Raw genomic sequence first — 24,851 nt, 5'->3', positions numbered from 1 at the left:
ATTCTTATTAGTTCTTCCTCTATATAACATATGGCAACAAGGGATAATGTGCTGAACAACAGAGATAAAATTCATTCTTCATGTCCCCTGCTACTCCTTATCTTCATCTGTTTACTAGGTCTGTGCCATATCATTCTAATCAGTTCTTCCTCTCTATAATGTACAGCAATATACGGTATATGCTAGAAATAAAACTGGCTCTCTATGTTTCCTGTTACTTGTTATTTTGATCTTCTATTCTTCCATGTATTGTAATGATATAAACTAGTTTTTTCTATGCCTTGCTTCTCTTTACTTTATGACTGAAGTTTTCTTATTGCATAGAGTGATGATGTATAGTAAAAAAATAACTCTAGTTGTTCACAGTCTCTGCTAACTTGATCTGGACTGTAATTATATCCTCTCTCTATCTCTCTCCCTCTCTCTGATACAGCCTCAATTGACTCAGAGTAATCTTTGATGATAAAACTGATATCTGTCACTCCCAGTAAGTGATGTAATACATTTTTTCCAGAGATTCTAATATAAGGTATAAAAGTGTGCATACATTTGTAGAGATATATACACTTTCCTGCTGTTTGCTTGCTTGTAGGCTTAAGAACATATAAACACAGATATTTTACTTTTCTTCCTCACAAGCTGATTATTTGACGATGCTGATAATTTCTGAATATTTGAAATGTAAATAATATGACTAAATGACTAAAATAGATTCAGTTACCAGGGTTTCAATGTTAAGTCAACAAGGAATTTCAGAGGAGGATGAAAGGTTGATAAAGGTATACATGTTTTATGCAGGGGTTGCCATGTGAAGATCTATGGACTTCCTGCAGCTAACCTGATGTCGTTATACTCTCAAAATCACAGCTTTCCTTGGAGTTAGTACTTACCAGATCCTGAATATTTTAATAAATACTGATAACAGGTGATGCAGATCTTTCTCAAGTGCTGGAAGATTTCAATATTAAGTGATGATAAAAATAAAGTATGTAAGTTATGACTGACAAACAGACAAATATTATTAAAATTGCAACAATTACTTTGTCAGGAAATACCAGTATGATCACACAGATTTAGCAACAAAACATGATGATGGAAGATGGATTAAAATATATCCCTAGAAAATAAACTACTACTACTACTACTACTACTACTACTACATCTAAAATGAAATGACTGGGATCTACTACTTGTACTCAAAAACAAACTAACAAGCAATTAATCTTTCGACTCGTAGTATCAGGGAAGATAAGACAGTGACGAAAAGAACACTATAAAGCTGTGATGCAAGAAAGATAACATGTTGGGTAACCTATTGTGTTTATGGCATTAACTTTCCAACCTTCCCAGGATCAAGTTCTAAGTCTTTTCTATCTATGGGTGATTCTGGCCCTCAATTAACCTCACAGAGAAAAAAAAAAAAAAAAAAAATGCAGCTGAATGGGAACTGAAAGCTTTTGTATTTATTTTTTTAGAGGATGGCAAACATGTTTATTTTTATTTCTTTTATTTTTTTTTTTACTTTTTTTACTTTATTCCCCATTATTTTCATCAACTTTAACATTATTTTTTAAGAGCATTTACAAATTCAACTGAAATCAAGCTTGTTTTTGTATTAATTTTTTTTGGAGGATTGGAAATAAGATTTTTTTTTAATTTTGCTTGTTTTTCTGTCAGTTCTTTATCAACTTTTAATTAACTTTTAAAAGTTCTTTATTACCTTTTAACCTCATAATTTTCAAGTGTTCATAAGTTTCTGCAAGATATCAGATTGCAAGATATTTAATAACAAGAATACAATAAATACATACTTTCATTAACATTATGAATGGCTTATTATTAGTTTTCATTAAATTTGCCTTTTGCTGATTTTCCTGATGCACAAAAGAAGTAATAAATCAACAAACTCAGGTGAAAACACTACTGTTTTTCATTACTACTCCTCACCTTTCATTCAGTAGCAGGAAGCCTCACATGCCTGCCTCTGCTTCTCACTTTTACATCTCCTCGCAGAAAACCATTAACAGGCATGCAGCAGCAACACACATCTGGACAGGTGAGGGGTGGAGATACTGCTGCTCCTGGTGACTTTATTCCTGATATGCTCCCTTCTTCCTTCTGAAGCCATATGTTCTTTCCCCTGGTCTTCTTTCACTTATTTTCCTGTTTCAAACCTACTATCCCATCACCATGTTCCTGTTGGTCATTAGATGGGGCCCAGAGCAGCAGGAAGATTAAGCTGATCAGATTCTGGTGAGTCGTCCTGTCCTCTGCAAGAAGATCCTGGTGCAATGGAGTGTCTTGAAGGCCAGCCAAAATATTGGGAGCTAGCCAGGTTTGCTAGTGTTGGTCTGTGGAGGTGAAGTGATACTGGTGAGTGGAGGAGAGCAGTGTAGGGTGGTGTGGGTGTATATCGTATAAGGGGGCATACCGTATAGAGAGCATAACTCCATATTTATTAAAGCTATGGAAATCTTCCTTCTAATAAAGAGAGAATATGTTATGATTGCAGTGATGTGATGCTGTATAGTGAAGAAAACATTAATGAAGTGATTACTGATGATAAATTATTTTATCTTGAGCAAAGCTGCCATTTGGTCTTTCTGAGCACTAAATGGTTACCGTGAGGTTACTGCATGGGGCGATACCATACAGTGCAAAGCACCTCCACATCATAATTATTTTTAAGGTTACCAGTTCCCCCCCATCCCCCCTGCCAAAAAAAAAAAAAAAAAAAAAAAAAAAAAATGCTGCTAATTGTGCTGTTTCCCTTTTTAATGTAAATTTGGTGATGAAAAATTAGTGCAAGATAGTTTAAATGTTGACAAATCATAATTGCCTTTATTTGTTCTATCAAACAATTGTTACATTTAGCAGAACATGTTACATATCATACCTAAACATTATCAATATGAAAACTGAGTTCATACCTCTGTATTATGAATATGTTATTGACATGAATTTTTGTATGGACTGCCCCATATAAGGGGCAGTCCATGTATAATGGGGGATGTTTAAGTTGTGTTAGAAGTAGGGTTTCATTTACTTTTCTATATGTGTCTATATGCAAAAGGAACCCCCGTCCATAAGGTATATTTTCTTACTACCGTTTCTCACTTAAATTCTTTCCCTGATTTTTAAGGAATATTTTTCCACTAGTAGTACATTACACCCTTACATCACCCTAGTGGAAGTGGTGGTGGGAACAGTGTAACAGGAGGTGTTCTGGAATGTGTGGGTGTGTGGGGCACCAGGGGCTGTGAAAGGTGTCTGCCAGTCCCAACTTGTGCAAGTGGGCATTGAGGCACCCATGTCTTATTCTAAGTCTGATGACCTCAGTGTTAAGGCCATGGCTGGGGAGTGGGTCCACCATTAGTGTTGTGTGTCCTATCTAATGCATCCAAGTGTTGTGTACTGTAAGGCATCTGTCAGCTGTCTTTCCAACTGTGAGTTAGTCTTTCCATAGGTTAGTCAAAAGTCAGTCTGGCCTGTATGAAAATGCATGAGGGAGGAGTGGTAGTGAGCCTCGCTTGCTGCCCTGTCAGCCATAGCGTTTCCCACAATCCCAATGTGGGAAGGGACTCACTGAAAGTAAATATCAAAGCCCAAGGTGGTCAGCTGGGACAAGAAGTTGTGTACATCAATGTAGAGGGAGTGATGTGTCTGAGGAGAGTGACACTAAGAAAGTTGGAGGGGTGTGAGGGAATATGTGAAAAATGTGACTGGACAATGGGGGATAGCAGAGGCAGCAAACTTAAGGCACTATCTTATTGCAGTGATATGCTGTGAGTACAGAGGGAATGGCAAGAGATTTGGAGGGGATATGCATAGTGGCACCAACTAATGAAGAGGCCAGGAGACAGGAGCCATCAATGTGTATGTGTAAGCAGTTGTGGTGACATCCTGCCCAGCCAGCCTTGGGCCATGGTGTCTGTGTGTTGAGCTCCTGAGAGACTACTGCAGAGCAGTGAGATTAAAAGAAATGAATTGACCTAAAATTTACCTTACCTAGCTTAAACTAGCTCTTGGATAAAAAAAATAGTAATGTTACTTCAGTATTATCTGACTGAGGGGTGGGGAATAATCTAATTAATAGAATCTCCTATCAAAGCAGGAAAATATTCACATATAGTGTTGAGATACTTGATGCAAGACACATTTATGATGATTTTATTTGGCAGTTGACTTTAGTAAGTCCACAAAGGGTCTTTAAAAATCTGGTAGATGCCTTCTAAGTCTATACAGATGAAGTTCCTGTAAAGGCACACTGAGTAATGCATGTGTCCATATGTTGGTAGATAAATGACATTACATCTGCCAAACAAAACACAACAAATATAAACCTGTGCATTGCAGGTGTGATGTGGTATCATGCCAGTTTACAGCTGCCAATCAAAAGAAAAAAAAAAAAAAAAAAAAACTGAGGGGTTGAAGGGAGTATAGTCCCCATTAGGTTAGGTTAATTTAGGTTAAATTAGGTTAGGTCGGGTGTGTTGAGGGAAATGCAGTCCATATTTTCTCCCCCAGCCCTAAAAAATCTGAAAAAGAATGACCTTTCCTGTGGACTTTTCTTGAAGGCCAAATTTCACTTATTTTTGTGTTCACCACCTAAAAAACATGTTTCCCCACCAGGTCCCCAAATTCATTGGGACGACAAAAGATATACAAGGAGATGCTATTGCTAAGATTTACCGGAGGGGATTTTGAAGGGAGCAGAGAAGCCTATGGAGGTGACCACGGGAATGTTAAGTATTGGCCTCTAGGTAAATCACAGAAAGTTCTACATTTGGGCAGTCACCACGTCTAGCCCACGATGACTAAACTAAGCATATAAGGTAAATGTTATCAGGGTATAGTAGATGTATGCATAGGTAGGGAAAACTAGAGGAACCCACCTTCACCTCTTTCTTCTTCTCCCTTCAGGGCCGAGGAAGTGTGATTTATGCTCCCTGTTGAAATGCTATGATGCGGTGACAGTTGTTGTTGTTGTTAGGGCTGTGAAGATCTAGTGATCCTTAAGAGCCCTGGGGACAGGCGTGCCAGCTGTCACTTACACCACGTCGCGGCTTCCTCTTCCCCTAGAACGTAAACAAAGGGATCGCAAGCACAGATTTTATCCCCGCTCCCTCTCTTGCTCTATCTTTTGAGCATATGTGATAATATATGTATATAATATGTGATAATATATGATAACATATGTGAAAATAAAACTCTCTCTCTCTCTCTCTCTCTCTCTCTCTCTCTCTCTCTCTCTCTCTGAAAACTACTTGCGATATATTAATCTGTGTGTGTGTGTGTGTGTGTGTGTAAGACGTAACGAAATGCATAATATCTAACTATAGAGTGTTAATACTTCCTATTGTCATTACACTAATATCTCTGTTGCTAGGAAAACGAAGAAAAATACGTCTTTATATCCTCTTCATCCTCCTCCATCACTAATACAATTACTTCAAGCTATCCCGTTAAATTTCCTGCAATTACAGTGATTATCATATATATATATATATATATATATATATATATATATATATATATATATATATATATATATATATATATATATATATATATATATATATATATATATAATGAATGTTCTAGGATGTGAGGCACCGTTGCACCACGTCAAGAAATTATCAGCTGTTGCTCGTATTCCACTCAATGAAGCTCAGTCCCCAGCGGCTAGGCAGCCAGTCGCTTACACACTGCTGTTGTAGCTTCTGGAAGTCCTTCGCCGCTTACCACCACCTAGGTACTGTCTCCTGCTGTGTGTGAATCATTAGTAATCGCAGTAAGTGTATATTATGTACATAGGAGGATGATAATCTCTGCGTGTGGCTCCGGTATCGACGGTGCAAGCTCGCGTCGATATGGAGAATTGTCTCATGCTCGTTCTTCCATGCTGGCAAGCCGTGGCATGATTGATATGTGGTCTGGATATCTCATTGATATTCTTTGATTGCTAACAAGGGATATTGTATGGTTATGCAAGAAAATCGGCCATTTACGTACGAGCCAGTGATACCTTATATATATATATATATATATATATATATATATATATATATATATATATATATATATATATATATATATATATATATATATATATATATATATATATAATATTCTCCACGTATTTTACTTATATCGCTTGGATTTGGTTGATAAATGTTAGTGGTAACAGGACTAATGTGTGAGGCAGCTAAGAATATATACCGCGTTATACTTAATACGTAGAAAACTGCCGGTGTCGCTTGACTTTATTTGTTGCAGTCAGTTTGTTTGAGAAACCCTGAGTTGAAAAATATGGTAAATGTTGGATTATTTGAGCTTCAGCAGCGAAGAAAACAATGAGATGTCTGAAAATATAAGAGGCGTATGGGAAAGGATGTGAAGGCATGATATGATAGAAGGAAAATTTTTGACCGCAGGAAGGAGGCGTCGTTTCAGATTCGATGGTTTCATCATACGATAACATGAGCAATTAATTCCTTATCTCGCCCCGTCAGGATGCGGTGATGCTCACTCAGGCAACGGCAATGGACACTTGATGATGTGTCCTTGAGAAAATACATGCATTCCCTCATCCCTCATAAATCGAAGCGTTTCTCAGTCGATAGTCCGAGATGGTGGGGTAAAATTTTCGGCTATCTGGTAACGTTGTGTACTGCATGTCGACACTACTGACTCAGGCATTCTTTTCCTCTATTGATCGAGAAGCAAGGTGCACGGCCCTAATGGAATGCTCATACTAGGCGTTGCTTCCATGGGTAATTGAAAGGCGGCAGGGTGAGACAAAGGGATTTACTGCGTAGCAACGAGTGAGTTGTGTTGTCATGTTGCGTCACTTTGTTTACCTCGGTCAGCTGATGGCCACGGATTCGGTTTAGAAACTTCCACACTTAACACGCGATTTCTCTCACCAAATCCCTTGTTTTCTTTCATATTTAATATTTTTCTTTAAGTACAGGATACTTACTTTTACGTTTCATTATAGGAAAGCCTGGAAGGGAAGGGTTGAATTGGGTAATGCAATCCTATCGCGTATTCAAACAATGCATTTCCTGGGTCATTGCCAACGTAAGATTTGCTTCCACACTCAATAGTTTCCACTCCCCTGATTAAATGTGCTGGTAGCAGATTATGATGCTTTTAAACGGTCTACACAATGAAGGGATTAGCAATGAAATAAAAAAAAAATTAAACCAAACCTAACCCTCATATGAAAAGCTTATGTTATTTCAGTAATATCCAAATGTGGTGCTAGTTGTGTTTTTATTAGATTGACTCCCTGTGGCTCTATTGAGAGGGAAGTTGTCATTAATTTTTATTCACTTGTTAATTTAATTTGCTTTATTGGTACATACTACAGGCTTTGATTAAGAAATAGGTATGAAAACCTTTATTTATTTACTATAAATTTTATTTGTTATGCTCTATTATGACAAATCAAATATTTTTAACTTCCATTTTTCCTATTGATTAATTAGGTTTCTTTTTTTTTCAATAATGAAAGTATGATATCAAGTAATTTTTCCCACAAATTATTTAGTCTTAATAAACCCACAACAAACATTTAAGAGTAATTAAACAAATAAATTATCTACACCATTTTTCCACTTTAAAGCCTCAACATATTACTTCAACAAAAATTAAATAAAAACAGGTGTTCATATTAATTTCTCCTGAAAAGAAACTTCAGTATCCACTAGTGCACTACCACTACTACCACTTATAACAATGATGATAATGTTGATGAGAATAAGAGTAATAAGAATAAGGAGAAGAAGAAAGAAGACCAAAAGCAAAACTTAATAGTACCATATAGCAGCAGCTTCTTGGCTTGTGTCACATTTCCATATAGGGCTGCTGTTCGGGATGAGCCTTCTCTATATGGTTCTGTTGTATACTTCTGCTTCATCCATCCCTTCCTTTCTTGCATCTTCTTTCACACAGTTGGTTGCTGTTTGGGATGAACTTTCTTCGTGTGGTTCTGTTGCATGTTTCAGTTTTGTCTATCCTTTTCTGTTTTACATTCTCCTTCACATAGTCAATCCACCTTTTTTTCCCAGTCTTCCATTATTATTATTTTTTTTATGTAAGAGGGGCACATACTGGCCTAGGACAACAAAAAGAAAGGTCAAAAAGGATAACCCAAAAATTGGAGGATAAGTATCTTGAAACTTCCCTCTTGAAAAGTTCAAGTTATAGAAAGCAGGAAATACAGAAGCAGTTTCAGCATTTACTAGAAAAAAAGAGATGAATGATTGAGAATACTGCTTAACCCTTGCATTAGAGAGGTGAACATAATGGGGGTGAAAGAAAGTAGAGTCTTGTGCAGTGAGACCACAGCAAACAGTTTTTAAATTAACCCTCATCTTTCCTCCCCAGCTAACACCCCTGTGGCTGTGTCTTCGAGAGGAGACCAGCTGTCAGGAACAAGGTTGGCAGGGAACTGGAGGTACCGGAGACGTGGCTTTACACAAAGAACTATCTCATCCCAACACGGCAGCAACCACGGCTGGCAGTGACCAGGAAGAGCAAGAGGAGGCTAGGAGCACCATGCCAGAGGAGGCCCTGGACGGCGACACAGAGGGATGGAGCCGGGATGAAAAGGAGAGTGAGGAGGCATCAGACATCACCAGGAAGAAAAGCAGTGACAGTGAAGTGGAGACAAGCAATGAGAACTTGAAAGATGTACGCATGAAATACGAACTAGTTGACTTTGATGAGGTCAAGGAGGGAGATGATGAAGATGATGATGATGATGATGATGATGATGATGGTGATGATGATGATGATGATGATAATGATTACAGTGAAGGTGAAGATTCCTGGTTCAATAGGGTGCAAAAGAGACGGAATGAGGAGGAGAAGGACTATGCATGGCTAAGAGTGATTGACAAGGAGAATTACCTGAAGGTGATGGTCCCAGTGTACCTGCTGCTGGAAGTCAGATCAGCATCTTCCCTTCAAGTGCACCATGTCAGACTAGCCGTGTCTCACCTGTCCAGGTAATTATAGGTGTTTGGAGCTGTTGAGATCATAACTGCATGTATCATTTATGTTTGTCTATTGCCATCTCTTCATCTTTCTATCTCAGGAGTCAAACTCAAACCATTTTGAAGACTATTTATACATTATTATAAGCAAGACAACCCACATCTCACACACACACACACACACACACACACACACACACACACACACACACACACACACACACACACACACACACACACACACACACACACACACACGGAAGACTAATATGGAAATTGGAAAAAACTGGAGGACTTTGTGGATCACTGTTAAAGTAGATGACTGACTTTTTGACAAACAGAGAAATGAGGACAGTAATTAAAGGCAGCAGGTCGAACTGGAGAATGGTAATAAGTGGAGTCCCACAAGGTTTGGTACTTGCACCTATTATGTTCACAGTTTATGTAAATGATATGACAGAAGGTGTAGAAAGCTACATGAACCTTTTTGCTGATGATGCTAAGATTATGAGGAAAGTAACAAATGAAGAGGATTGCAATGCTTTAAATCAGGACTTAATTAAGATTAATGAGTGGTCATTGAGGTGAAATATGGAGTTTAATGCTTAAAAATGTAGTGTGATGAGGTTTGGAAAAAGTGTGAAAAGACCAGTTGGCAACTGTTACTTAGGGAATGAGGAAATCTTTATAAGATCAAAAGAAAAGACCTAGGAATAATTATTACTGATACTTTATCATTTGGGAAGCACATAAACAAAATTATAGGAGAAACATATAATCTACTGAGAAACATCAAGATAGCATTCTCCTATATTGATGAAGATGTGATAAAAAAAACTGACAACAACGATGATACGTCCGAGATTGGAGTATGCAGCATTAGTGTGGTCGCCAAGTTTGAAAAAAAAGGATATAAGAAAGTTAGAAAGAATCCTGAAAGCTGCAACTAAAATCCCTGCTAGCTTAAGAGAGTATAGTTATGAGGAAAGGTTGAAGATATTGGGCCTGACTACACTAGAAAAAAAAAAGGAGGGAAAGAGGTGATTTGATAGCAATATATAGAATATTTGAAGGAATGCAAAAGTTGGACAGAGAAGACCTCTTGATACCAGATATGAGAGACACAAGAGGACATGGAAGGAGATTGAAAAGGAGTGTTTGCAGAAGAGACATAAAAAAACATAGCTTCCCACACAGAAGTATAACTGTTTGGTATGAACTTAAGGATGAGACTGTGTGTGCAAAGACAATTCATAGATTTAAAGAAAATCTAGATAAAAGTTGATATGGAGACGGGACAGCATGAGCCTAGTGTGGCTCTTGTCCTGTATTTCACAACTAGGTAAACACACACACACACACACACACACACACACACACACACACACACACACACACACACACACACACACACACACACACACACACACACACACACACACACAATACACATCACATCCAGCCAGGAAATGACCCATATCACTCCCAGCCAAAGCATATAACCACATCATTATGTTTTGTTTGCAAAAAGTTTAGTAGTTTCCTCTGTTGTAACAGTTATATCTATCTGGAAAATCACATTTCACCTCATGGGCCACTTACCTAAGATTGTCCTGTGGGCCACATTTGGTGTGTGGACCACATTTGGCATGTGGGCCATGAGTATGATGCCCTTGTTCTAGCTATTCCATTCACAAGTATATACGAAGGTGGGTGGTGCTTTGTCTGGGCCAGATTGCTGGCCTAGATAAAAATTGTTTAGGGGTATTCAGGTGAAGCAATAAGTGACACTTTATTATAAGCACTCAGAGGTTGAAGTAGGAGTCATGACTAATGTAAGGTGTCCCCCATCAGAATGTGGCCATGGTGGAAAGTAGGTGTGAGGCACCGAGGGCAGGAGAGAACCCCTTGGCTGTGTGTGGCACCAACCCAGCGACCAACTCTGCAGGTAAGTGTCCCTTGCTGGTGGTCGTTTTCAAGGTGCCATTAGCTCTTTTACTGTCAGACAAGGATTTTCCTGTATCCACCTACGACTTTTTAGACTTTAGATGCTTACTTATGTGCTACACTCATAAATAGTTCTGCGGCCTAGAAAAGAAAAAAATAACCTTCTGCTCTTACTTTTCTTTTTATATCCATGCAAACTTTTTTTTTTTTTCAGTAGTGCTCTCAGTCTTGGCAAAGGAAGGCCACAGTAATAAAAGAATTGTTTCTCTTCATCACTAAGAAAAAGCAACTCCTCAAACTGCTTGGACACACTGAATCTCCCACTGTATTTCCATTTTTCATATACTTTTCCCCATCTCCTATCTGCCTCACCTTTACTCCTCTGTAATCTTTCCATTTCACCCTGTATTTCCATTTTTCACACATTTTTCCCCCCATCTCCTGTTCCCCTCACCCTCACTATGTAGTCTTTCCACTTCTTCCTGTATTTCCATTTTTCACACAATTTTTCTACATCTATCCACCTCAATCCTTTTGTAATCTCACTTCTCTGTTCAATAAAGAAATATGTTATCATGAGAAATACCTGCTGTCAAAATACACATTGCATTGAAGGATGTGATAAAAAACATAAGCAGAATTATCCACACTGTCTGCACCTACACCACTGTGCTCATGACACAGTGCCCTACCACCAGGCATTTATACCTTCCCTCATAAGTAATAGGGTAAGTAGGGTTAGTATCCCTCACTTGGAATTAGTACATTCAAATCTCAGTTTGCTTAATTTGTAGATTTTACTTTTTAATTTGTTTCATTCTTTTAAATTTGAACTTTATCTTATTCTTGTTACTTTTACCTTTCACTTTACCATTATTAGTATTGTTATGGAACTATATAATTCAGCGCCAAATGACCTTAGTTGCTGCACCATGCAAGAAACTTTTTTAATCACTTTGCTTCACATCATAAATAATAGTAGCTTTAGATCAGGGGTTCCCAACCTTTTTTGTTCCTGTGTACACCTAGGACATTTTTATAGGTTCATATGTACCCAAAAATAAATTAATAATAAAGAAGGTGGAATTGTAATATTTTTATATTATTTTATTATGAAATTGGTATGTGTAGACTGCACAGGAATCAATAAACTAAACTTAAGTAATTTACAAAATATCTTTATCCATCACATAAGCATCTTTCCTATAATTATCCATGATGATCATTACATCCCATACCTTTCAGGCCCAGCACAAATTACAGCCATGGTTAATTCCATAATGATGAAAACCAAATGGTATTCTCCATACTCTTGATATAATTTAGTTGAAAGTTTTGCTTACTGAAATGAGGAAAAAAAAAAAAGACATTGTGTAATCTGACTGCATATTACAACACCATGTATTGCACAGTGGTGGTTATTCTCTGAGACCCAATGTATCCCTTGAAAAGTTCAAATGTACCCCAGGTTGGGAACCCTTGCTATAGATTAAACCTCTCTTTTCCTATATCCATAACTAGTATTTCTTATCCTATAATTAGCTTGGAGAAGTATAGAAAAACTAAGTTATATTGCTGTGTGATATTCATTTGTATCTCTTCAGGATTCACTTGTAAAATTACATGAAAATGCAATTAACCAAATAAAAGTTAGGTTAAAATGCATGTTTACCTTTTAAGAGGTGCTTTTTCTGTTACTGACAAATTCTGGAACTCCCTGTCTATTCTGTATTTCATCCTTCCTCTGACTTGAATTTTTTGTAGAGGGAGATCTCAAGACACTTCTCTAACTTTGGATAATCCTTTTAGTCCTTTTTCTCTGGGGAGTATTACCCCAGAGTAATTTTCTCTCTCTCTCTCTCTCTCTCTCTCTCTCTCTCTCTCTCTCTCTCTCTCTCTCTCTCTCTCTCTCTCTCTCTCTCTCTCTCTCTCTCTCTCTCTCTCTCTCTCTCTCTCTCTCTCTTGGCTATCATTCATAAAAAAAAAGGTATATTTTTCCATGACTGAAAGATAATGCTTGCTTTGCCTCTCATTGTTGGTCTGACTTGCAGGTTGTCTGGTGTTGACGATGATGAGGATGAGGATGAGCTGTGGGATTTGGTGGACCAGCAGCAGTGGAGACACACCAAGATAGCAGAGGGAATGCTGTCCTCCATCACACTCATCACCCACCCCCGCCTGTCAGCTGCTGCTGCTGCTGTTGCTGCTGCTCCTCATGCTCACAGAAATGAAGACATAGTTCCTGATACAAGTGGCAATCCTGGCAACTTTGTCCCCAGCACACCTGGCACAGCGGAACCCAATGAGGCCCAGGTGGATGGCATGCCAGACCTGCCACACAAAGTCTACCTCATGTTGGGCATCCCGCGTCCCTTTGTGGAGGACGTCACTGCTGAGGTGATCTGTCGCACTCTTGTCACCCTGCTTGATGATGTCCTGGCAGGGAGGATACAGGAGGAACACAAGGTGGTGCAGGAGTCCACAAGTCCAGGGAAGGATGCAACAGAGGTGGGAGGTGCCAGCCTGGAGTCCTGGCTGGCGGAGCGGCTGGAGGTGGTGGTGGAGGTGAAGGGTGAAGGAAGTGAAAGCAACACTGACCCTGACACTGGACGTCCCCAGGGGGAGGAGAATGAGCATGACAGCCGGGGGTATGTGCAGAGAGCCTTCGACTCAGTCACCAGCCGAAACTTCATCAACAGGTGCAAGGCAGAGAGGGTGAGCTACGTGAATGGCTTTGCCACCTGTGTGAGCACCGCGGCAGCTGCTTTCCTGATGGCAGCCACTGTAGAGGCACGGGGGGAGCAGCGGCAGCAGGTGGTGACAAGGCAGCGGGTGTGTGAACACCTGCGCTGGCCGGCTGCTCCCCTGGACTGGCATGATGAGGATCCAGATGAGGAGCTTCCATCAGACCCGTCAAGCAGACCGCCAGGTGTCACCATCACAGCGCCCACCGGGGAGGACAACTCTGTATTCTGGGAAGCAGCCAGATGTGTCAGCCAGCAGCGTTGGGGTGCCCCAGCTGGTGGCAAGAAAGGAGCTGCACTGCACATCCTCCATGGCCTTGCTGGCGAGGACAGTGAGGATGACATACCCCTGCAACGGTACCCCATGGTGAGCCTTCGCCTTTGTGATATTCAGAAAGACGAGGGCTGTGTCCCCTCTGTGCAGCGGGCTGGTGATGTGGTGGGGCTTGGGCCACACTCCCTCTCCCCACTACGGCACTTCCTCATCACGCACACCGTCAACCTGCATCTGGAGGAGGGCACTCAGGTCCTCAGCTTCTCCCTCCACCACTCCACTCTCTTTCTCTCCCCAGGAACTGGGAAAAAGTTTGCTGATGAGATCGAGACAGCTCTGAAGAACTCCTTGAGGCAGCGGTGATGAGGCGGGGCCCTGCTGGTCCTTGCTGGTCCCCACTGGTCTCCACAGCTCACGTGTGCAGTAGATCACAAATGTGCCAACTTATTGAGGATGTAAAGATGTAGAAGTGATAATAGCAAAATTATTTGATTTATAATTTGAGAAATGCTTATTAGTTGTGTAACAGAGTCGCCAGAGGGCAAGCACTGCAAGGCTTAGGTGTGAGGCCCTACAGGCTGGCGGCAGCTTCTGTGATATTATGGATTAAATTGTGCATGTCTCAATCAGGGACATTAAAGACTCCTAAACAAACAAATTAGAGAATCTCTCTCTCTCTCTCTCTCTCTCTCTCTCTCTCTCTCTCTCTCTCTCTCTCTCTCTCTCTCTCTCTCTCTCTCTCTCTCTCTCTCTCTCTCTCTCTCTCTCTCTCTCTCTCTCTCTCTCTCTGTCTCTCTCTCTCTCTCTCTCTCTCTCTCTCTCTCTCTCTCTCTCTCTCTCTCTCTCTCTCTCTCTCTCTCTCTCTCTCTCTCTCTCTCTCTCTCTCTCTCTCTCTCTCTCTCTCTCTCTCTCTCTCTCTCTCTCTCTCTCTCCTCTCTCTCTCTCTCTCTCTCTCTCTCTCTCTCTCTCTCTCTCTCTCTCTCTCTCTCTCTCTCCTAGTCAGTGATGAGAATTAATGAGAGGCCTTGCTGGGCAGTGTGGGTGTGAGTGCATCAGATGCCTCCACCACTGCGTTGTGAGTTCAGTGTGTCACCCCTTTGATGGTATGGTGTGGTGTGGTGTGGTGTGGTGTGGTGGAGTGGTGAGGACAGTGTGATGGACTATTTTTATGACGTGATGACGTGAAGCCTTATTGGAGCCGTGCCGTTTTTTCACAGTGGTGCTGTATTAATCATGTGAACTGAATTTACTTATTATTAAAAGTACTCATAAAATAAAAAAAAATTTAATATAATGTACTGGTACCTTGTGTACTTTTTGGACAACCTACTTTTTGTGGGAAGTTAGGTATAGAATTTCTTTATTCTTATCTATTTTATTTTATTTATTCTTTTTTTTTCTGTAGTAATTAACTAGGAAGTACCCTGCATCTGCTATAGTCTCAGGACTGGAGTTGATCAGGGATAGGGAATGGTCTCATCTTGAAGGGGCAGGGGCAAACCAATGTGTGCCATTGGGTCTTGCTGTGCACGTACCCTCAGTTTGCTATGGTTCGAGGATTGGAGTAGGTGTGGGATAGGGAATGGTCTCATCATGAAGGGTCAGTGGCAAACCAGTGTATGCTGTTGGGTTTCCTTGTGGAATGTGGCCAGCTGTGCTATGCCTATGCTCTCAGGGTGTAGTGGGGTGATCTATGAGACTGTCCCTTGCAACTGTGGGCCAATAGGGGTAAAGAGTGTCAGTGATGTGTGTGTGTGTGTGTGTGTGTGGTGCCTTGTCTGGGCCATCCACTGTGGGATTGCTGAAAAACAAGAACTGGTTGGAGGAGGAAAGACAAAAAAAGGTTTGGAGATACTGCTTCAGTAAGTTATAATATCTGTGAGTGTGTGTGCTGTTCTGGGTGTATTGTGTAGGTGTGGATGGGTGTATGTAATGTTCTTGGTGTGTTGTGTAGTTCTCTGGATGTGTTGTGTAAGTTTGGATGGGTGTATGTAATGTTCTAGGTGCGCTGTGTGGGGCTGGATGAGTATGTGTGCACTTCTGGGTGTGTTGTGTAGGTGTGGATGGGTATAATTTAGCAAGACGATCTAGAGTATAAGTAATAAAATGAGGTAACTGATTGAAGCCGATTAGGTATGGGGAATGAAATGAGGTGTTACTATGGACTATGGAGTATATGGGAGAGGAAGGGGTATGAAGAGTAAGAGAATGAGAAGGGCTATTGAGAATGGGAGATGGAAAGGTGAATATTTGGCTATATTGCACAGAAAAAAAAGGAAGGGCATGTATTTTGAGTTGGAGAGAGAGAGAGAGAGAGAGAGAGAGAGAGCATGGGATGGGAAGAGGTAGGGAGCGCCTTCTTGGTTGGTGGGAGGCTGGGAGAGAATGGATGCTCTGTGTGTGTGTGTGTGTGTGTGTGTGTGGTGAATGGGCGGGCGGGTGGGCGGGGAAAGGAGGGCTTCACGGGATGGTGGGAACTTGGTGGGGAGCGTCGGGTGGCTTGTGAGGCTGGGAGGGGCAGGACCAGGGACAGGACCGATCTCTGGTTTTCTCTGCTCACAGCCATTACCCAACAAAAAGCTGCAGGAAACGGCCACGTCGAAGCTATGGTGGGCGAGCGGCGCTTCCAATCTAACAAGACAACCAATATTGGACGCCACAATCACAGCCAGCACGGGCATCATCCAATAAGCTGGGCCGGCCATTCACCAGATCACAATTGACAAAAGTGAATAGCCGGTGATCCTTCGCCAAGACTTCTATTTCCTGTAGCTATCAGCTAGGCCGGGGATCAGTAGTGTCTGCCGGCCCAGGATTTCTTTTTCCCGCCTGAAATGTGTTTCCCTCGCCAGCGGAAATCCTTTGTATTGGTGTTTCACTGTCACCACTAGGGCTGACTATAATAAATTTGGGAGAGGCAAGGAGGGAGGGAAAGGAAGGACACGGAGAAGGAGACTGGAGACGTCTCTTCCTCCTTGACCACAGAGCTTGGGAGATGTTACAGGTGTTATCAGAATGGGTATTGGTAACACACACTCTCTCCCTTTCTCTCTCTCTCTCTCTCTCTCTCTGACAACAGATTTATTTAGGATATTGAAAAAAAAAGACTTTCCTTCATTGTACTATCCTCTGGTAGTTAATTTCTGAATCCTTAATAAACGATGCATGATTATTTCTGAAGCGATAACGATGGTTGATAACGATGGAAGCAACTCGATCGCGTTTACTAAGCGGGAGCCTTGCAGCATCTGCCGCACGCCAGCCCTGTCCGTCATGCCGGGAAGTGGAGGAGTGGAACAGGTGTGTGTGTGCGTGTGTGTGTGTGTATGTTGCACCCACCGCCTCGCTTCCTCACCCCCCCTCCCAAGTAAACCAGTAACAAGAAAACAATGAACGACGCACGTGGGCCAGATTGCCTCTCTGCACACTTCACGATACCACTACACGGCTGATATCGAGGAGACTGGCGTGGTGTTGAAAGCAGAGAGGCGAGGGATGACAGATGGTGGTGGTGGTGTGTCTGGTGTTGTGGTGTGTTGAATTCAAAGCACTTGAGCGTTGAAAGTAATATAACAGGTGTACAAGCACTACTATGGTATTGAAGGAATAAGACAAGACAACAGACAAGGCAAAGAATGAAACTTCCAAGAGCATTTTTAATGTTAATAATATCAACATATTTTTTCCTTTGTTTAGTATGATATTATTGCTCAATATAATTATGCTTTATATATATATATATATATATATATATATATATATATATATATATATATATATATATATATATATATATATATATATATATATATATATATATATATATATATATATATATATATATATATATATATATATATATATATATATATATATATATATATAACAATAGATAATTTTCGATTTAAGTCTCATATATATATATATATATATATATATATATATATATATATATATATATATATATATATATATATATATATATATATATATATATATATATATATATATATATATATATATATATATATATATATATATATATATATATATATATATATATATATATCACTAAAAATATAAACATATTTCTCCTAATTATCATGAGCAAATTTCGTTTTTTATTTATTTATTCTTTTAAATTTTTATTTATTACTAATCCGTGTGTAGTGAAGATGATACTCCGCAGTGCTGTGCTCGTACTCCCGCGCCTTCTCTAGTTCCCGCCAGTGTTTTGACGTTAGACGTTTGCCAGGAATGCACTGTGAATTCGGCTCTATTCCAACTTATCAGCGATTCATTGCAAGCATTCCCGCAACACTGCACGAGGCACAAACAAAATATCGATTCCAGTCTGTATTCAGAAGCATCTTTAACTCTGGTAAGGAATATTAAATTTTTTAGTCCATAGTGATGACCATAGTTGGGTTTTCATGAACGTGTTCCCCTTTGGCGATACAGAATCCTTGTTATACTCTCATTATAATCATGAAAACATCCTTGAAGACCTAAGTATAACTTCCATTAGTCTATTCTTAATTACTTGAGATTAGGCAACGAGAAATGTTTAATAATTTTGCAGCGAAGAAATAACAGGTTTAAGTTTTCATAGATTAAAAGGGCATTATGAAGGAATAAGTTTTCAAATAGAATGGTAGATGAATGAAATAGGTTCAGTAATCAGGCTAATTGTTAGTGCTGAGTCACTAGGGAGCTTTAAAAGAAGATTAGGCAGATTTATAGCTGTGGATGATAAGTGGAAATAGGTAGGTGTATTTCATTACAGGAACTGCCGCGTGTAGACCTGACGGCTTCTCACAGCTTTCCTTATTTTCATGCTATGTTCCTCACTTAAACTTGTCTTAATTATCACAAAACTAGATCCAGATCGTATCGAGGGACTATAGCAATAAATGACGTGGTTCATTGAGCTTTATCTGTGCTGTTATAGGGCGAGGTGTGGGTGTGTGTTTATGGGGTGGGCAGGTAACGTGTATTGACTAGGCTTCACCCCTGCACATCGACACCCGCCGCTGGCCTCGCTCCGGGAACAGTGAGGCGCCTTAATTGAAATTCCTTGCATGCTAATTACGGAATACGTGATTTATATTCTTCCAAGCGAGTGGAGTGGCTTCGTGGATTATTGTATCTAATTATCTGTTATTTGGAGGTGAAATTTGTCGTCTCCGTGATTCAGCTTAACGTAGGCTAACCTAAATTTGGTGTCTGTGACGATATTGACTATACGCTATCAGATATTGCACTCCTATTAATACCTCTACTACTTATGGTTTCGTGCATCTTGTTATTCATTATCAAGAAATGTTAAGGATTACACGTGAAATACGTTATCCCAGATGTTTTTTTCAAATCACTAGAATATACTTCATTACTGTCACTTATTTTATCTAGTTATTTTTATACTTAATGCCTCCTGACCATACCTTACATTCTGTCTGTCTATTTATCTTTCTAAATACGCCTGTTTTCTTTTTCAAGTCTGCATTTCAGTTCACTTCACTCCTACGTACATTTTTCCGTCAATATCTTAATTACGTTTTTTCCTTATCCTCATTCAGTCTCTCTCTTAAAAGCACGAGTAATATAATGTGTAATACGCGGCAATAACAATGCAGTATATGATGTTACGAGACGCAACTTCATCTGCCAGCAAGAGACACTATAACTATTAAGATATCATAATCGGATCTGCTAATAAGTACCGAATCCGGGCATCATTATTATCAAATCCCTCTTCTGTTACCAGTACTCTTAAAATATCTAAAATCACTCCCTTTCTCCAGTACTAAGTAAAAAGATCAGTCGATATTTCACTTGGAGACGAACAAGTTAGCTGATATGTGGTAACACGGCCAGTCAGTCCACACTTTATTTCTTTATTTACTTTTTTTTTTTCATACCTAACCGAACACCCACACAACCTTATTCTACTATTGTCATTGCATCTGAAAATAACTACTGAATCCGGACATTATTATTATAAATTTTCTCTTTTTTGGTTTCATAACACGGCCAGTCAGTCCACGAAGGCAATAATGATCAAAGAAGTCAATTAGCTGGTCGTGTCTGTTTTCCTCATTATCAGATACTGACCACGAGACTATTAGTATTCTTGCAACCCCTGAAATCTGTTAATATTGGCAATACATGATGAGAATAAAAGTATATCAGTATAAATTTGTATTAGGACATATATTAGTGGTACACTTCTGTTACCAGTACTCTTACAATATCTAAAATCACTCCCTTTCTCCAGTACTAAGTAAAAAGATCAGTCGATATTTCACTTGGAGACGAACAAGTTAGCTGATATGTGTTTTCATGTATTCTCGTATTCTCCATCTTTTCCTTCCCTCCCTTATTCCTTCCACCGTCTCCATCACTTCTCACTAATTTCACACATGCAAACATGGAGGATATGAGAGAATATATGTGGGTATTATGGAAGTAAACTGTAAAGGATGTGGATTGTATTATTATCATTATTAGACGATTAGGTATCTCATTAACATTACTTTTCTAAGACTACGAAGATTATTATGGTTGGGTGTTCAATTTCTTTCTTGTTAAACAATTACCAGAATCATTAAAAACACTCCTGAAAGCTCAACAATTTCTATACAAGTTATCAAAAGCACTCGAGATAAGACGCTGAAATGAGTGAGGGCAGAAACCTTTAGAGTAATTGAAACCATCCTGTAAACCCTTATGATTTCTACTAGAAGCTGTCAAAAGTATTCGGGAAAAGACGCAGACATATTTCAAGATAACCTTTTAGAATCACGCTAGCTATAAATACTCATAGTTTATAATCTGTAAAAGCAAAGCAATAACAACAATACAACGACGAGAGCGAGCGAGACATGGTAGCGTACATACATAGATACCTTACAACAGTCCTCGCTGCCACATTAACTTTCTGCCACGAAGCCTCACCCGTTTTGCCATTCACGACTCAGGCGAGGCAAACAGATGCCGTACTTGTGCCTCCCATGATCAACCTCACCACATCATACCACGCCACCACCATCACCACACACGCAGTCCTCTCCACCTCACCACGCCATCATTACTACACCCTCAGTCATCACCTCCACCACTCCACATCACACGCTCATTCCTCACCTCCACCAAACTGCAGCCACATTACCACACCAGCCATTCTTACACCACAACAATAATATTACTGTTTAGTGGACATAACAAATTTTCTCTCCTATTCATAATCTTTTTTGGTTGTATTCTTTCGTATTCCTCGTCAAATGACTTCTCTCTCTCTCTCTCTCTCTCTCTCTCTCTCTCTCTCTCTCTCTCTCTCTCTGGATGGTCGTATGTATTTTCTTTCACGTTTACCTTGCTCAGATTTCACAGCCTCACCTTCATTTGTTGAGCAGCCTTGCCAGACGCGATTCCTTGCGATTTATGGGACGAGGGACTTAGTAAATTTCCTTGTCGTCTTGCTAAGCTGAAGGAGCGTCACGGTGATGCTATAAATTGTAAGTGATGTATGCATTTAGTGTGGGCGTGCGTGAGAGTGTGAACTGCGGTATGAGAGAGAGAGAGAGGAGAGAGAGAGAGAGAGAGAGAGAGAGAGAGAGAGATGAATTTAACAAATCATCACTGCTTCGTCGAGACCTCTACGACTATCAGTAACCATGGTAAAATATTAATAAAAGAAGAACAAGACAACGACAAAGAAGAAAAACCAACTGCGAATTTCTGATATCTCTTAACTAACCTCGCGTCCTTTGTCATACCGAAGATGGCTACAGAGAAAAACAACTAACATTTCCGATGATATTTAAGTTCCATCACTAGATATCAGCGATGAGAAACAGTACTACAACTAATAAAATGCTACAAATTACGGTCAACTCTTAGAACAATGTAACATCGCCGCTTCGCCAAAATTCGAACCCATTACTGTAACATTTAACTCTTTTTTTTTTTTTTTTTGAGTGATACGTGGCATTTAGAGTCATTTTATATAAAGTAAGCGGTCATTAAACATCTTGTAGCTTCTCTGACGTATGCAGGAGTTGGAAGAACCACTGCTTATTCATGTATGGCGAGTACATAAGTGTGCCTTGAGAGCGAAGAACTGGTGTGTTGATGGACTGACTCAGTAAAGGTAGATGAGACTTCTGTGTTTTTTGGGATATCGTTGAAGCTTTTTGAGTCACTAAAGCGTCTACTTAATGTTTTGGTTATTTCGTTGTTTCTGTCTCTTCGATTAGGATAAGTAAATTTTATGCAAGGCTGAGAGAGAGAGAGAGAGAGAGAGAGAGAGAGAGAGAGAGAGAGAGAGAGAGAGAGAGAGAGAGAGAGAGAGAGAGAGATGTGGGTGAAGGGAGGGGACGGCAGTGAAACTAACAAATTTTTAAATCTGGAAGCTCGAAAAAGGGGCGCTGATGTGAATAAGATTGGAAACCTCTTCAGTGGGAACATTCCATTACCCACAGCGAGCCTCCTCACACACACACACACACACACACACACACGGGAGAAGCGGAGAGCGACTGGGAAGATCACTCGGTCTGCCTTCTGTTCTTTTCTCGCTTCTCCGCTGATTCCCTGATTAAGACGGACAGGGCGGACACTGCTTATATTGCCAATTACAACGACGCGTGACCACAGAGCGCGCGGGGGAGCAGAAGGCAGCTGCTGGAGGAGAGAGAGAGAGAGAGAGAGAGAGAGAGAGAGAGAGAGAGAGAGAGAGAGAGAGAGAGACGCGTGGCATCTTATCGCAAACGTCATTCAGAACAACATAAATATGCCATCCTCCCTCCCTTCATTCCTCCCTTCCTCCCTCCAAAAATTCCTCCCTCCTCCCTCCCCATCCCTTACCCCCTCTCTCTCTCTCTCTCTCTCTCTCTCTCTCTCTCTCTCTCTCTCTCTCTCTCTCTCTCTCTCTCTCTCTCTCTCTCCCCCTGAGTTATCACCACCATTCTGGACATGTAAATACTACACCTTTATACAAACTTCCCTTAAGTACTACAGGACCCAAACCTCATAAACAAAATCCCTAGAGAGAGAGAGAGAGAGAGAGAGAGAGAGAGAGAGAGAGAGAGAGAGAGAGAGAGAGAGAGAGAGGGAGAGAGAGACTGCGTGTTCTCGTTCATTTTGGGAGTCGTTACGAAGAGCCTCCATAGCAGTTTAGGGGTGGGGAAAACTCACTAACCACTGATTACTTGATAATGATTGGTCTGTGATCACGGTACATCAGCCTGATTGTTCCCCGGAGGCAGAAAAGGTCGGCAGGCAATGAGGTAACCACGCGGCTGTTATCCCCCGCACGAATGTTTGGAAAAGAACCTATTACCTGGGCTTTAAGGGCTAAAAGTTGGGCTTATTATCGTAATGCACTTTACCTCAGGTGGTGTGACAAAAATTAGATTATCGGTTTAACATTAGCACGTTTCATTATCGAGTAATTCCCACGGCCGCGGCGAAAAAATGCTGAAAACACGAGCGAGCGATGTTGAGAGAGGAAAAAATGTGTTCACTTCGTATGATTAGGAAAAATATGCCGCAATGGAGTCGTGGCTTTGTGTGTGTGTGTGTGTGTGTGTGTGTGTGTGTGTGTGTGTGTGTATCTCGCTGTATAACGTAGTACAAGCGCTGCAGAATCGATAAGTTATTTAAAAAGTGCATTTGAGAAATAGATAAGCAAGCAAAGTCGACACATAAGCTGTACGTTTAAAACTTTGTAAGCTAGAAATCCACATTCTTTGCTATTTTTCAGGATCTAGTAGAAATTATTGGGGTCTTCATTGGGGTTTTAATGATTCTAGTGATGATTTAACACAATCCAGCGAAAGTTACTGTGATTTTCGAGTGTTGCATTAGTTCTAGTGAAAGTTTAGTGGGTTTTAGTGTAAGTTATTGGGGTTTTACCATGATTCTAGTGATAGTGTAGTTGGTTGTACTGGAGATTATTGGGTTTTAGATTGTTTTCATAATTCTAGTGATAGTCTAACACATTATAGTGGAAGTTACTGGAATTTTCAAGGGTATTTCATAATTCTTGTGATAGTTTAACAGAGTGAAGTGAAAGTTATTGGGATTTTCGAGTGTTTAGAGGGTTTTCATGATTCTAGTGATAGTCTAACACAGTGTAGTGGAAGTTACTGGAATTTTCAAGGGTATTTCATAATTCTTGTGATAGTTTAACAGAGTGAAGTGAAAGTTACTGGGATTTTCGAGTGCTTGCATGATTGTAGTGATAGTTTTACACTGTACATACGTAAGAGGAGCAAACACATGCAAACTCACTACCTGTGGTCTTCGAAAACAGCGAACAAATAATTTCATAACACAAGTTCAGGGAAGCTGACGCATGTGGCACGATGGGATAAAATGCTTCGCTCGGGTTTTCAAACACGAGTCAGTGCTTCAATGTGCGGTTCTTTTTCATTCGTAATGAGACAATAATTACATTCACCATGGAATTCACATCACTGTTGTTGGGCCACGGGTGCTGCTGACTGCTTAACGAAGGGAAAACACCGCGTAATGGCCTTGGAACTCATATCCGTGCATCTATGTACAGTTTGACCCCATTCGCTGACGTATCTTTAGTGAGTGTGAGTGGTATTCAGATGTAACTGCCTGACGAAGGGAAAAACACTGCATAACAGACTTGGAACTCATATCCGTGCATCTGTGTAGGGTTTAATCCCTTTTCACTTTCGTCCCTGTAGCAGCAGTGAGTAGAATTTGAATCGGACTGTCTGACGAAGGGAAGACACTGCACAATAGACGTGTATCATATATATATGTGTGTGTGTGTATATATATATATATATATATATATATATATATATATATATATATATATATATATATATATATATA

At 40.1% G+C, this 24,851-nt stretch overlaps 3 protein-coding genes across 13 annotated transcripts in view; 2 read left to right on the top strand and 1 right to left on the bottom strand.

The window, feature by feature from the left end:
* The window catches only part of LOC135090361 (high affinity cationic amino acid transporter 1-like), a 33,136-nt gene extending 28,041 nt beyond the window's left edge, over window positions 1-5,095 (bottom strand). For 5 of the 7 annotated variants that reach the window (XM_063987136.1, XM_063987127.1, XM_063987128.1 and 2 more), the window contains exons 1-2: window positions 4,896-5,095; window positions 1,948-2,351 (exon numbers count right to left, since the gene is read on the bottom strand). The gene's annotated coding sequence lies outside the window, so the exon portion shown is untranslated. The remainder of the gene's footprint in view (window positions 1-1,947; window positions 2,352-4,895) is intronic. The other 2 variants (XM_063987130.1, XM_063987135.1) reach the window with 2 other exon arrangements.
* A 518-nt stretch (window positions 5,096-5,613) lies between these two features.
* Window positions 5,614-15,271, top strand: LOC135090360 (uncharacterized). Of its 4 annotated transcripts, none has more exons than XM_063987121.1 (4): window positions 5,614-5,755; window positions 8,398-9,020; window positions 10,863-10,956; window positions 13,008-15,271. In XM_063987121.1, the coding sequence occupies exons 2-4, from the start codon at window positions 8,569-8,571 to the stop codon at window positions 14,334-14,336; spliced, it is 1,875 nt and encodes a 624-aa protein (XP_063843191.1). In that variant the 5' UTR covers window positions 5,614-5,755; window positions 8,398-8,568; the 3' UTR covers window positions 14,337-15,271. The 4 variants fall into 4 exon arrangements, with proteins under 4 accessions (XP_063843191.1, XP_063843192.1, XP_063843193.1 ...); XM_063987122.1 differs by having other exon boundaries at window positions 5,649-5,794; XM_063987123.1 differs by lacking the exon at window positions 5,614-5,755 and adding an exon at window positions 6,677-6,827.
* Window positions 15,272-18,150: 2,879 nt separating this feature from the next.
* LOC135090357 (lachesin-like) overlaps window positions 18,151-24,851 on the top strand; it is a 248,722-nt gene continuing 242,021 nt past the window's right edge. The window contains exon 1 of one of the 2 annotated variants that reach the window (XM_063987115.1): window positions 18,151-18,354. The gene's annotated coding sequence lies outside the window, so the exon portion shown is untranslated. The remainder of the gene's footprint in view (window positions 18,355-24,851) is intronic. The other variant, XM_063987116.1, reaches the window with a different exon arrangement.

The sequence above is a fragment of the Scylla paramamosain genome, chromosome 34, assembly GCF_035594125.1.
Source record: "Scylla paramamosain isolate STU-SP2022 chromosome 34, ASM3559412v1, whole genome shotgun sequence".
In the NCBI taxonomy this organism is placed as follows: domain Eukaryota; kingdom Metazoa; phylum Arthropoda; class Malacostraca; order Decapoda; family Portunidae; genus Scylla; species Scylla paramamosain.
This window is presented reverse-complemented; position numbering and strand designations above follow the sequence as displayed.

Coding starts and splice junctions, on each gene's coding strand:
- LOC135090360 (XM_063987121.1), top strand. CDS start 8,569: ATGCCAGAGGAGGCCCTGGACGGCGACACAGAGGGATGGAGCCGGGAT. Junction 9,021..10,862: donor GCCGTGTCTCACCTGTCCAG/GTAATTATAGGT, acceptor GTCCCCCATCAG/AATGTGGCCATGGTGGAAAG. Junction 10,957..13,007: donor CCCAGCGACCAACTCTGCAG/GTAAGTGTCCCT, acceptor CTGACTTGCAGG/TTGTCTGGTGTTGACGATGA.